The sequence below is a fragment of the Mesoplodon densirostris genome, chromosome 15, assembly GCF_025265405.1.
Source record: "Mesoplodon densirostris isolate mMesDen1 chromosome 15, mMesDen1 primary haplotype, whole genome shotgun sequence".
In the NCBI taxonomy this organism is placed as follows: domain Eukaryota; kingdom Metazoa; phylum Chordata; class Mammalia; order Artiodactyla; family Ziphiidae; genus Mesoplodon; species Mesoplodon densirostris.
In genome coordinates, this window is record NC_082675.1 from 5,966,855 (window position 1) to 5,980,688 (window position 13,834).

General features: G+C 59.0%; 1 protein-coding gene across 25 annotated transcripts in view; it reads left to right on the plus strand.

Annotated features, from left to right (window-relative positions):
- The window catches only part of NCOR2 (nuclear receptor corepressor 2), a 225,059-nt gene that overhangs the window by 198,905 nt on the left and 12,320 nt on the right, over positions 1 to 13,834 (plus strand). For 16 of the 25 annotated variants that reach the window (XM_060118201.1, XM_060118204.1, XM_060118197.1 and 13 more), the window contains 10 exons: positions 1,489 to 1,639; positions 4,429 to 4,569; positions 4,958 to 5,044; positions 5,748 to 6,046; positions 7,870 to 8,224; positions 9,359 to 9,580; positions 10,154 to 10,405; positions 11,174 to 11,323; positions 11,450 to 11,569; positions 11,660 to 11,861. In XM_060118201.1, the coding sequence (XP_059974184.1) occupies positions 1,489 to 1,639; positions 4,429 to 4,569; positions 4,958 to 5,044; positions 5,748 to 6,046; positions 7,870 to 8,224; positions 9,359 to 9,580; positions 10,154 to 10,405; positions 11,174 to 11,323; positions 11,450 to 11,569; positions 11,660 to 11,861 (1,979 nt within the window). The remainder of the gene's footprint in view (positions 1 to 1,488; positions 1,640 to 4,428; positions 4,570 to 4,957; positions 5,045 to 5,747; positions 6,047 to 7,869; positions 8,225 to 9,358; positions 9,581 to 10,153; positions 10,406 to 11,173; positions 11,324 to 11,449; positions 11,570 to 11,659; positions 11,862 to 13,834) is intronic. The other 9 variants (XM_060118211.1, XM_060118214.1, XM_060118209.1 and 6 more) reach the window with 2 other exon arrangements.

Consider the following 13,834-nt stretch of genomic DNA (forward strand, 5'->3'; position numbering starts at 1 on the left):
GAGGAGCCTTTCCTGATGGGATGTTGCCGGCTCCCCTGCCGTGTGCTCTCCTGATGAGAGAGGTGGCTTCCCGCCCCTGGATTATCTGTCACCCAAACTAAAGCCCATTTATTCTACACTGTTTGTGCACAAGCCTTTTAAAGTGTGGCCAAGGGATCCTATCTAGGGCGTCTGCTTTGAGACGTCTCAGGAAACTGGTCTGGATTCAGGGCGTCTTGCTTTTCCCCTGCTTGCAGACCAGGGTCTGGGATGAAAGCCTGGGGTGCCAGTTGCTGCCCTTACCCCACAGAAGGATGTTTCTTGGCAGAGAAGCTCCCAGGGGGAGACTCAAAGTGCAGCAGCCTAGGGCTTGGCACGCAGTTGGAGCTGCATCTCTCAGTCAGCTCTTGGAATCGTAGAAAGAGAAGAGAGACGTCTTGATTTGGGGACAGCTTGTCTGTGACGGGTGCCTTTGAGAATCGTATACAGAGATTGTCTCCGTTTTGTAGATGTACAGGCTGAGGCTCAGAGAGGCAAAGTGACTTGACAAAAGTCACACAGCAACTTGTTGGTAAAGCTGCTGTTTGCCCTCCAGCAGTCTGACTCCAGATTCATATTCTGACCCCCGACTCGTGTTTGTGGAAGTCGCCCAAGGCAGGACACTACCCCACGTGGCTATCTTCTCTCTGCCTGAATACAACCCCCAACAGGGAGCTCACTCCCTCTAAGGCACTGTTTCTTGACTGGGGGCAATTTTGCCTCCCAGGGGACACTGGGCAATGTCTAGGGACATTTGTGATTGTCACATCTTGTGGGGAGCAGATGGGGGGTTACAGCCACTACCGGCATCTAGTGGGTAGAGCCCGGGGGGAGGGCTGCTAAATGTCCTACGGTGCCCAGGTTGGCCCCCACCTCAAAGAATCATCTGGCCCACAGGTCACAGTGCCGAGGTTGAGAAACCCTGAGTTAGAGCTGAGATTTCTGGTGTCCTGCCCTGATTTGAGTCCCCATTCTGGTTTTGGGAATGACATGTGGCCACCGGCACGTGGCTGACATCCCAGCGTCCAGGCTCTGAGAAAGTAAAATTCATGTAGTACAGGTTGCAGCACAGACTCCAGGGCCAGACTGCCTGGGTTCCATTCCCGGCTCTGCCCCGCGTTAGCCAGGTGACCCTGGGCGAGGTCACCTTGCCTCTCGGTGCCTCCGTTTCCTCATCTGAAGTAGGCACGATAGTACCTGACTTAGGGTTATTTCCAGGGTTAAATGAGTCGATGTATAGAAAGCGTCCAGCACTTGTTAATATTACTGATGCTTTGTCCTGCGTGGTTGTGTTCCGCTGGGCTCTGCCCTTTTGAAGCAGTACCTGTGTGAACACGTGGGCACTGGCGGACACACATGTGCCTGTGTGTGGATTTGGAAGGTGCACATGTACGCGCGCTGGGTCGTGTCTGGCGAATGTGGGGGTCCCCGGCCGGAGCTCGCGGGCACTCACCCCCTCCGCACCCCCAGGGCACTCCAGCCGACGTCCTGTACAAGGGCACCATCACCAGGATCATCGGTGAGGACAGCCCAAGCCGCCTGGACCGCAGCCGGGAGGACGGGCTGCCCAAGGGCCACGTCATCTACGAGGGCAAGAAGGGCCACGTGCTGTCCTACGAGGGTGAGTCCCGTCGTCCGGCTCGGCTGCCGGGAGCTGGTGGGCGGGCAGGGGCTGGCCCGGCCCTCCCATCCTCGGGCCTCTTTTTGTTTTTTCTTTTTTGTGGTACGCGGGCCTCTCACTGCTGTGGCCTCTCCCGTTGCGGAGCACAGGCTCCGGACACGCAGGCTCAGCGGCCATGGCTCACGGGTCCAGCCGCTCCGCGGCATGTGGAATCTTCCCGGACCGGGGCACGAACCCATGTCCCCTGCATCGGCAGGCGGACTCTCAACCACTGCGCCACCAGGGAAACCCCCTCGGGCATCTTTGATGCCCGGGAAGGACCCTCTAGGTGAGAGGACCAGTGGTGACCTGGAGGTGGTTGGTCATGTGGTCACTTGGTGTTTACTGGGGGCCGCCCATATGCTGGGGGCCCAGCGGATGAAGCCCCCTCAGAGAGCTCTCAGGACACCCGCCCAGGATGCAAATGGGACGTCACCTTGTTAATCTTGAGTCATGGAAACCTGCCCGCATCCAGTGTGGCTTGGCCACCAAACCCCAGACTTTGGTGTTTCTGGAGTTGGTCAAGAGAGAAGGATCCAGAAAACATGGCTGGGGTTCAAGGGCAGCCAAATGTCTTCAGAAAACGCATCTAGGGGAGTGTGTTGCCCTCCTGTCAGCTTCGTGTGGTTGAGAGCCAGGGTGAAGGAGTGTCTTCCCATTTCACGGATGTGGGAGCTGAGGTGCAGTGATGTCCAGTGGTCCTTCTGTGTGTCCGCCCTCCTGGCCCCTCAAGAGCAAAGGAGGCCTGGGACTGGGGGAGCAGGGGTGGGGGTGTTTGGCCCATTGAGGTGGGTTCACAGGGAAGCAAGGCTGGGGTGACACCAGGAGAGGGGGTGACCTCCCCATCCCTGCAGGTATGTAAGCCAGCAGCAGGTAAGGATTGGCTTTAGCTGTCTCCACCTCTGCCCGGTTCTTTACAATTTAGGAAGCAAACTTGTGGCCAGCCTTGCCAGACGTGTAGGAGGGGAACAGGCCCAGGGGGCAGAAGCTCAGGCTCAGTCCCCCAGGCCTCTGGCCCAGCGCTCCGGGCAAACGCTGTGCTCTCTAATTGATACCACGTGGGTGGCAGGAAGGGGCGATGACCAGAGTGATGCGTCACCCCCTTGAGCCCTGGGCCCCCCACTTCAGTGCCCCTCACTCCTCTCACCCTCTCTGGTTCCCCAACCAGGGAGCCCCGCCTGGAAGGAGTTAAGGAAGTAAAGGGCTGGGACGTGAATTTCCTGGCAGCCTCGGGCACCCAGCGGCGCGGAGATAAAAGCTGCTAATGGGCGCCCCTCTCAGCGGCTGGCAGCTGTAAGGCTGCAAACTGCTTCTCCTCTGGCGGCGGTGGACGCTTTTTCCTCTCCCTCCGCCTCCGCCTGGCCTGACTGCCCTCCCGCCCTCCAGGTCCTGGGAAGCGGAGGTGGTATCGTGGGGCTTAGGCATTTGCCTCTGTCTGCTGCCAAGTGGTGGAGACAGTCTTGGGGACAGGGTGTCAGCTGCGTCTTCTGTGCCAACCTCGGTACCCGGCGGAGGGCCCTGGGGGATGGTCAGGGGCCCTGGAAGGGCAGACGGAGAGGCTGGCAGTTGAGGTGTTGTGAGCAGAGCCCTGGATGGCATCTCAGCTCAGGCCTCCCGATCAGTTCTTGAGCCCCTACAGGCCTTAAGTTTGTCATCTGCAGAATGGGTGTAAAACCAAGGCTTTCAATTTCTCACGTGCTTCCTGGGAATAGAGAGGGCCGCAGGCCGGGTGGAAGGCAGTAGGGGCCGGGGAGGACCCGGAGAATGATGGCTGTGACTACAGGGTCCCCGCCTCTGTTCTCCCATAGCTGACTGTCGCCCTGTAATGAGTGTGAGCTCGCTGGCCAGACTTCTTATCTCTCTGTTTTTATCTGAAATCTCTCAGTGTTTAAACATCAGCAATTAATTTTGAGCAAAATTTGGAGCAGCAACGCGGTCTGTCTGCTGGCCACCAGTTTGCAGCCCCTGGAGTAGCTCATGCCCTGAGGATCCCATGGGGTCATGATCAGAAATCCTGGGAGAGCGAGTGCGCCCTTTATCCCAAGGGGCAGGCACGGGGCTCTCGGGAACTTTCTTCCGATACCCCTGGACTCAGCCACCCTTGGGAGGAGAGGCCCACTCGAGGAGCCCCGAGCCTGATGGGCGAGACCCAGCCTTGGCCTCCTCAGGGCTCGCCTCCTGGCTGCTCAGACCCTCAGCCTGTCGGGGGCCCGCGTGCCAGCCTGAGGCGCTCGCCCTTTGGGCTCAGCCTAGCTTGGCGAGGCCGCCTCTGCTGTGGACACTCCTCGTCCCCTCCCTCCCCCCTTCCCCGCAGACACACACTCTCCCCACGTGGACACAGATGCACAGAGTTTATTCCATGTGGCCTCACTTTGCTCTCAGTGGCCAGGTGCGCGCACACACACACACACTCTCACACGTGCACACACACAGAGACCCACAGTGACACACACAAATGGTTGTGGTAACCCTGCATGTTCGCACTCGGCTGGTGCATCTTTGCTCACGTGCACGTGGTTACACGTGTTCACGTCACATGTCGGCTCCCACGAGTGGACGTGTTTGTGCACAGACTCACATACCCGCGCGTGGTCAAAGGCACACACCTACCTGCCAGCAGAACAGGCCCTGGGCTGGACCGCAGGCTGTTGACTCCTGCCCACTGGGCCCGGCCGGTTTGCTGGTTCTGGGCCCAGTGCACACAGTTGCCCTGGGGCTGCCCCTCATCGTGAGATCGGTCTGATTTCCAGGTGGCACGTCCATGTCCCAGTGCTCCAAGGAGGACGGCAGGAGCAGCTCAGGACCTCCCCACGAGACGGCCGCCCCCAAGCGCACCTATGACGTGATGGAGGGCCGCGTCAGCAGGGCTATCTCCTCAGCCAGCATCGAAGGTGTGTGCCCTGCCCAGCTCCCTACTCCAGGGGGCACAGAAGGGCAACGGGAGGGCCTAGGACCTGCCCCGGGGGCTTCCCTCCTTGCTGGGTGATGAGCGGAAAGGGAGAGAATTTCTCTCTCTCAGCTCCCCCTGGAGGGAGGAGATGGGATGGTTGGCCCTACTTTACAGATAGGAAAACTGAGGCAGGGTTTTTCTGAAGCTCCATCCGGAGGTGGCACAGGGCCCGGGAAGTGGTCCTATGCCGCCACCACTATCATCATGGGGACTGACACCTAGTGGCTGGAGGGACCCGCTGCCGGGAGGGGGCGCTGTAGACCCTGGCTCGTCATGCCAAGGCCGGCTCGGGGAGCCGCGAGGTGATGCTCTTGCCCTCCCCCTCCCAGGTCTCATGGGCCGCGCCATCCCGCCTGAGCGACACAGCCCCCACCATCTCAAAGAGCAGCACCACATCCGAGGCTCCATCACGCAAGGTACCCTGCCCTCTGCTCCCCAAGTGCCCCCGCATGCCTGGCCACCACGCCCTCGTGGCAGCTACAACAAGCCCTTGGGTTTACAGTCAGGGTGGGCGGGAGAGGGAAGGCGTACCAGAGTGCCATGGGTGCCCAGGTGTGTGGAAAGGCATGTAACACACGTGTACATGACAGGTATGTGTGCAGGTTGAAAGGCAGAGCAAGGCATTCCTTATGTATTTGAAAACAAAAAGAGAAAGCAAAATACTACCCATCACCCTCAACTTTGTAGATGTCATCTATTGAGCATCTCCTGTACTCTGCGCTGGGTGCTACCCCAAGCGCTTTCTATATATTATCTTATGGAACAGACCCCGAGAGGAAGATACAATTGGTGGGAGGATCAAAGAGGTCAGATACCCTGCCCAAGTCCTCCTGGCTGGTCAGTGGCAAGCCAGCTACTGTGAGCCCCATTTTATGCATTTTATCTATATTATCTCACTGAATGTTCCTGACTTGGTGAGGGGTTTCAGTTACTACTCCCATTCTATGTGTGAAGAACTTGAGGCTCAGAGAGGGCAAGTCATGTGCTCAAGGTCACACAGCAAATAAGGACTTGAACCCAGGTAGTCTGGCTCCAGAATCTGCCAGCACGGAGGCCCCAGGTTAGGATGGGCGAGGTGGGGTGCAGGTGCAAGGGTCAGCGCCCCGTCCTCCCTGGCAGGGATCCCACGATCCTACGTGGAGGCCCAGGAAGACTACCAGCGTCGGGAGGCCAAGCTCCTGAAGCGTGAGGGCACGCCGCCCCCGCCCCCCCCGCCCCCACGGGACCTGGCCGAGGCCTACAAGGCCCGGCCCTTGGAGGCCCTGGGCCCCCTGAAGCTGAAGCCGGCCCACGAGGGCCTGGTGGCGACAGTGAAGGAGGCCGGCCGCTCCATCCACGAGATCCCGCGGGAGGAGATGCGGCGCACGCCTGAACTGCCCCTGGCACCGCGGCCGCTCAAGGAGGGCTCCATCACGCAGGTACGGGCACGGGGCTGGGCGGCGGGTGCCGATGGGCACTGCTCTGGTCCCTACAAATGGGGAAACTGAGGCCCAGACTTGTTGAGTGCCACGCCCAAGATCACACAGCTGCTCATCACTGAGCCGTCATCACGTACATTCCAGATTCCATACCAAGGCCTTTATACTATATCCAGGACCTCGTTCAATTGTATCTACAGCCCAGGAGAGTCATACCTATCATCCCCATTCTCCGGGTGGAGAAACTGAGGCCCAGAGAGGTCAAGAAGCTTGCCAAACCCCAGAGCTAGATGTAATAATGAACACCAGTCATGGATCGAACCCTCAATCCGTAACCATAAGACATCATGACTTATCTAACCCTCACAGCAGCACTCTGAGGTAGTTCTCTTACTGTTTGCATTTTAGTGGTGAGCAAACAGGTTCAGAGAGGTTAAACAACTTGTCCAGGGTCACACAGCAAGTAAATGGCAAGTTGTGTATCTCAAATCTAGGTGTCCCTAAATCTGCAACATTTTTGCTTCTTGGCATCCACTTCTCCCACCGGCATGTTGCACCTCATCCTACCCCCACCCCCGTGGCTCTGGCCCCCCAGAGGCCCCAGCCTGGTAAGGGAAGATGAGCTCTGATTGTGTGAGGAGCTGGTCGGTGGAAACCACCAAGGACCAGTGTCTCTTCACGTGGTCAGAGGTGGCTGATGTGAATGAGGAAGGAGCGTGGGATCCATCGGGGGCTGCGTGGCTGTGACGTGGCAGGGACTAGGTGGGGTGTCCAGGAGGCCTACAGTTGGCTAACGGCACAGAGGTGCCCCGGGAGAAGGCGGGAGCGGTGGGAAGATTGTCGAAGGCCGGGGGACGGGTTTGGCTCTTAGCCTCTGGGCAGTTGTGAAGCCATTGGCAAGAGTTTCCCATGGATCCAAAAGGGAGGCCAGTCTGATTCTGGAATATTCTTTTTAAAATAAGGGCATTTTCCCTTCTTAAGAAAGTAATTAAAACACTCTTGAAGGGCTTCCCTGGTGGCGCAGTGGTTGAGTCCGCCTGCCGATTCAGGGGACACAGGTTCGTGCCCCGGTCGGGGAAGATCCCACATGCCGCGGAACAGCTGGGCCCGTGAGCCATGGCCACTGATCCTGCGCGTCCAGAGCCTGTGCTCCGCAACGGGAGAGGCCACAACAGTGAGAGGCCCGCGTACCGCAAAAAACAAACAAACAAAAAAAAACCACTCCTGAATAAAAGCAGAGTTCTCTTACTTGGCAAAGACACAGAGCCTACCGTATCCTGGGTTTCCCCGGCCTGCGCAGACAGGGTTGGGTCTTCTCCCAGGCAGCCAGGCTGCAGCTCATCCATGACCCCTGTTTCTTCAGCTGCCCTTTCTGGCCATAGAGCAAACATAAACCTCTGCCCTGACCTCTGAGACTTGAGCCTCAGGGCGGTGGAACTGGATTTTCTGGCTGGCTTTTCTGGCTTGGCATTGGATGGGCCGCAGACAGTCCCAGACTGACAGGAAGAAGGTATTTGCCCTCATGGGGGTGTTAAGTCTCTTTCCAGCAAACCCCAAGGGCCAACAGAGGTTCCCCCACTTGCTCCAGGAAAGGCTGACCTCTGAACTTTGTGCCCCCTTCTGCAGCCCCCCTGGTGACTCTGGTGGCCAGGGTCCAGGACAGGGGTGGGCAGGGCAGGGACAGGTGTGCGCTCATCTTAGGCTTAGCAAAGCCCTTCCTCCGCCGCCCCTGGAGGCATGAGATGTCGCTCCCATTTCATAGCTGAGAAACTGAGGCTCAGAGAGGCTGTGTCGCTGATGCTCATCCCCCCCTTGCTCCTCAGGGCACCCCACTCAAGTATGATACCAGCACGTCCTCCACCGGCTCCAAAAAGCACGACGTGCGCTCCATCATCGGCAGCCCCGGCCGGACGTTCCCGGCGGTGCACCCGTTGGACGTGATGGCCGACACCCGGGCCCTGGAGCGCGCCTGCTACGAGGAGAGTCTGAAGAGCCGGCCGGGCACTGTCAGCAGCTCGGGGGGCTCCATCACCCGGGGGGCCCCGGTCATCGTGCCTGAGCTGGGCAAGCCACGGCAGAGCCCCCTGACCTACGAGGACCACGCGGCGCCCTTCGCCAGCCACCTACCCCGCGGATCACCAGTGACCACACGGGAGCCAACCCCGCGCCTGCAGGAGGGTGCGTGGGGCGGGGCGCGAGGTGGGGCGGGGCCACAGGGTGGGGCACGGCCTCCGTGGGCTCCGGTCTCTGAAACTGCCTTACCATCCACTCCTTAGCTCAGGAGCATCCTCGGGGCCACCACATCCATGCCACCTGCCAGACCAGTGGGTTCTACCTCCAAACCATCCTCAGGATTCTCTCCATCTCTTGGCCACCTCCAGATCACCTGGCTTCCCTGACTTCTCTCTTGTCCTGCTAATAATCTGCTCCCCAAACGACAGGCTGAATACTTTTTTGAAATATTTACATCAGATTACGCCACTGTTCTGCTTAAATCTTTCTAGTGACTTCTCACTGCACTTAGGAAAAAATCACCCTTTTCCTCCACGGCCTTGGGAGCCTGCAGGATCCCGCCCCACCCACCTCTCCATCTTACTGCTGAATTCCTTTATCTGCTGCTTTATGTCTCTTTCTTGACCACACTCAGCTCATTCTTTGCTCTAGACCTTTGCACGTGCTGTCCCCTGTGCCTGAAATCCGACCCCCGCCCCCAGCCCACCACCCGCCTTTCAGATCTTTACCTAACGGGTTTCTTTTGCGCCCTTCGGGACTCTGTTCAAATGTCACATCCTCAGGGAGGCCTCTTATGACCACCCTCCCCCCTTCAGTATTCTGGTCACATTCTGTCACATTTAAAATTTTTCTTCGGAGCATTTATCACTCTGAAATTCTTTTTCGATGACTAGTTGATCATCTGTCTCCTACACTGAATGTCAGCCCCACAGGGGCCAGGATTTTTCTGTTTTGTCCAGCGGGGGAGCCCTAGCTCTTAGAAAGTGCTCGGCATGTCGTAGACACTTAATAAATATTTCTGGTTGATTGAAGGAATGCACAAGAAAGGGAACGCAGGAAAGAAAGAATGAACTTTTCAAAAGAACTAAAAAAACAGAAGCAAGTGAGTGAATGAATAAATGAAAGGAAAAATGAACTAGGCGCAAATGGATGGATGACGAGGCCTGGTCCCTGGGATCCCGGAGACCCTACCCCCAAATGACTTCCCATAAGCACTGGCCTTGGCAGCCCCCGTGTTGGAGGCTGGGACACCTATATCACAGAGGTCTGATGCCGTCCCCACCCGGCCCTTCCCCACAGGCAGCCTCTCGTCCAGCAAGACACCCCAGGATCGAAAGCTGACGTCCACGCCCCGTGAGATTGCCAAGTCCCCACACAGCACCGTGCCTGAGCATCACCCCCACCCCATGTCGCCCTACGAGCACCTGCTCCGGGGCGTGAGTGGCGTGGACCTGTACCGCGGCCACATCCCGCTGGCCTTTGACCCCACCTCCATACCCCGTGGGATCCCTCTGGATGCAGGTGATTGCCCCGGGCCCATAGAACCCTGCGGCATCCGTGTCAGCCCGAGGGCTCCTCAGGCGTCAACTAGGCGCCACTAGGTGGGGAAACTGAGGCATGGTGTGGGGGAGACCCAACAGTGTAATCACGTCAACAGTTTAGGTGAGAAACAGAATTTCTCTTAGGGCTCTGAGGGACATGCTGGGTTAAACGTTTTTCAGTGGTTTTCTTTTCCTGCGGAACTTATCAGTGCTTTTAAAATTGCAAATGTATCAAAAGAGGGCTCAAGGGTGAGCGTTCCCCAGACGGACATGATCTGAAAATCCGTTTAGCAGGATGCAGCCCGTAGGGATTTTAGTGATCCCCATTCTGGATGCCCTGTGTTTGGGGGAATTTCCATCCAAAGAACATTATCAGTCAGAGGCACCCGCATGTGTGTTGGGGCAGCGAGGGGTTTTCTCCTTCTAGGCTCTTAGTTCTGTTTTCTGGGGGGTGTTTGGGAGAAGCTGTGAGGGCACTGAGACCGGCGGGGCGGGCGTGGCATTCCCAGCCGAGGTGTGGGCCGGCCTGACCTTGTTCCCTTTCTCCCGGCAGCCGCTGCCTATTACCTGCCCCGGCACCTGGCCCCCAACCCCACCTACCCACACTTGTACCCGCCTTACCTCATCCGCGGCTACCCCGACACGGCGGCACTGGAGAACCGCCAGACAATCATCAACGACTACATCACCTCGCAGCAGATGCACCACAACGCGGCCACCGCCATGGCCCAGCGAGCTGACATGCTGAGGGGCCTGTCGCCCCGCGAGTCCTCGCTGGCGCTCAACTACGCCGCCGGCCCGCGAGGTGGGTGGGGCAGAGAGCTGCCAGTCACGCGGGTGGGCAGAACCCGCCCCCCAGAATTGCCCTTATTCCTGGTCTGCCCAGGGTCCTGAGAGCACAGGACACGTGCGTGCCCACGCGTGCACGTCTGTCCTTGCCGAGGCGACTAGAGCAGTTGCCTTAGAGGCTCGGGTTGTATCACTGCGCTGAGAGCACACACAGACCTGGCAGGTGGTGCAGGGTTGTGTGTGGTGTGTGTCCTGGATGCGTACACACGGGCTCTGCATGTGCTTGTGTCCTCTTGGTATGTGCGGTCCTTGGAGTTTAAAAAAAAAAAAAAAAAAGATGGAAATGTGAGTCTGTTTGATTCTGGAATGTGCTTCCGGAACAACCAAGTACTAGTTACGGTCCAGTTGGTAAAATCGGTCACACTAGGTATTTCGTACAGTGGGGATTGAATACCAGGAAAGGACTGCATAGGGTCAAAGGCAAAAAGGGCACACCAAGGGCACAGCGAAAGAGCAAAATGGGCATAGCAAGGTATGCAGGGGTGCCAACTGCAAGCCACGCCCACTTCAGGGTTTGGGAGTGAAGGGACGGGGTGCTGTAAGCACCCGGCGTTCAGAGAAGGGTCCTGCGGGCCCGGTGCGGGGACCAAGGAGGGAGCATCCGGCCGTGCTGCTTCTCAGAGGACGCGCGGTGCTCCACTGGCTGGGGTGGTCCAGCCAGCAGGCAGCCTGGCCCCGCTCCTCCCCCGCCCGCTGCAGCCCGGCCCCGCCTCCTCTCTCACAGGCATCATCGACCTGTCCCAAGTGCCACACCTGCCTGTGCTGGTGCCCCCGACACCAGGCACTCCAGCCACCGCCATGGACCGCCTAGCCTACCTCCCCACGGCCCCACAGCACTTCAGCAGCCGGCTCAGCAGCTCCCCGCTCTCCCCAGGTGATGCCCCCACCCCCGTTCTGGGCGTCCTCGGGCAGATGCCTTGCCCTCTCTGTTCCACCCCGGAAGACAAGTCCAGGGCCCTTCCTGTGTCCGGGGCTGAGCCGCAGGCCTTTGGGTTTCCAGGAGGCCCCACTCACTTGACAAAACCCGCAGCCACGTCCTCGTCCGAGAGGGAGCGGGAACGGGAGAAGTCCATCCTCGCGTCCAGCACCACGGTGGAGCACGCGCCCATCTGGAGGCCCGGTAGGACGGCAGAGCCGCCAGCACGCGCCCCAGCGGTCCCCGTGGCTGCGCGTGGCCCGTCCCTCTGATCGCGCGGCTTGTTTCCACCAGGTACGGAGCAGAGTGGCGGCGGCGGCGGCGGGGGTGGGAGCAGCGGCAGCCGCCCCGCCTCCCACTCCCACCAGCACTCGCCCATCTCACCCCGGACCCAGGACGCCATCCAGCAGAGGCCCAGCGTGCTGCACAACACGGGCATGAAGAGCATCATCACCTCCGTGGAGCCCAGCACGCCCACGGTCCTGAGGTGGGCAAGGTTGGCACCGGGGAGGGGACAGGTGGGGGGGTGGCTGGTCACTGGATACGGGTTGGGGGGATGCGCACGTGTACCGATGGGTTGGGAGGTATACGGGAGAGTGAGGGATGGCTGGGCAGGTGGGTGGCCAGGTGGGTGAGAAGGTAAATAGATGGGTGACTGGGTTAGTTGGATGGGTGGGTGGATAGATGATTGGATGGATGGGCGGATAACAGACTTTGGGTGGGTAAGTAGATGGATGACAGGTAAGTAGGTAGATGCATAGGTGGGTCAGTGGTGGATAGACAGGTGGCGGAGCTGGATGAACGGGCAGGTCGGGGGGCAGATGGGTAGGTGACAGCGGGTGGGCGGGTGGTGGATGGATGGTTGTGTTAGAGAGCCAGGTGAACAGGTGGATGGACGGAGGTGGGTGAACAGATGGGTGGGTAGTTGGATGGAGGTTGGGTTAGATGGGTGAGCAGGTAGGTGAATGGATGGGCAGATGCGTGAGTCGACAGGTGATGGGTTGAGTCGGTGGGTGGATGAGTGGTCGGGTTAGGTTAGGTAGGTAGGTGGGGAGGTGGGTGGATAGATGGGTAGGTGGACAGGGGACGAGTTGGGTAGATGGCTGGGGGGTTGGGTGGGTAGATGGATGAGTAGATGGTTCATCGGGTAGATGGATGATGAGTTGGGTGGGTGGGTGGGTGAGTAGTCGGGTAGGTTGTCGAGTTCAGGAATGGAGTCTGTGGAGCGGAGAGGGAGAGACAGGGTGAGGCCTGTGAGGTGAGCCTTTCCTGTTCTCCCAGGATTCAGCAGGGCCCTACAGGGAGGAGATAGTGTCTCTCTTGCCCGGACAAAGTCCAGAGGTTCCGTGAAGATGGGAGAAGCTGCAGAGGTCCCATAGGTGTCCCCCCCGCCACCCCCCGGAGTCCACTTCCTATCACAACAGGCCCAAGGCCCACCTCCCAACCCCCGCCCAAGGACTGTGGGCAGAGCTGCCTGATGGGGGAGGGAGCTTCCCCAGTACCCCTCCCTGCCCGGGGACAGTTTGGAGGCGGCTGCTTCTTCCAGAATGAAGTATCCACTCATGCAAGTATCCTTCCATCTGGCTGCTCTAAATCATACCTTCCCCACCACCATTCCAGTTACGAAAAATGACATCATCTCCCAAGAGCATAGGCTTGTCCCCTCTGAGTCAGGTCCCCAGCAGGTATGCAGGGCAGGAGCACCTGACTCGCAGAGCGGGGTACCCAGGCATGAGCTCCCACCGGCAGCCACCGGGGAGAAGCTGTAGCGGGGACATCAAGCCCTTTCCCAATGGCAGCTGAGTAAGACCCCTGGGAGAGAGGGTTCGCACAAGCCTTCCTCATGGAAACGCTAGGCTTGACAGGCCACGAGAGATGGGGTCGGGCCAGCTCATGTCCAAGCCTGTTTCCTCGTGTGCAGAGCAGGGGTGGTTACATTGACCCTGTGAAGGTCAGAGAGACTGCATCTGTGCACTCCTCCTTCCTCGTGGGCCTGTGGTGGGTCTCCTGCCCTGTGCTGGGTTTGGGGGACACGGTAATGGTTGACGCACGCGGTGCCCTCTCAGGGCTTATGGCCTAGACCCATAAGCCTCTGGGGTGAGGAAGAGCGCCCCAGGCAGAGGGGACGACAGGGAGCCCTGTGTGGCCCCTGACGGCGGAGGTGGGAGCATCATCACCTCGCCCTTAGTGTTCTGAGTCTCCCCGCGGCTCACTCACTTCCTCCCCAGCACATGTACCAGCCTCTCAGAGAGCCCCCCGGGAGCCCGGCCTACGAGCTCCCTTGCCGCTCTCTTAGTAGAACGTAACCCAGACTCGTTCACCTTCGAGCAGTTGCCATGCTGACGGGGGTTTAATTTATCACGTTATCACATTAAGACGTGCGTAGTCTTTCTTCTGACCTAGAGTGTATGGCGCTTTTGTCTGTTTTGTGCACTGCTGTACCCCAGTGTCTAGAGCAGCGCCTGACAC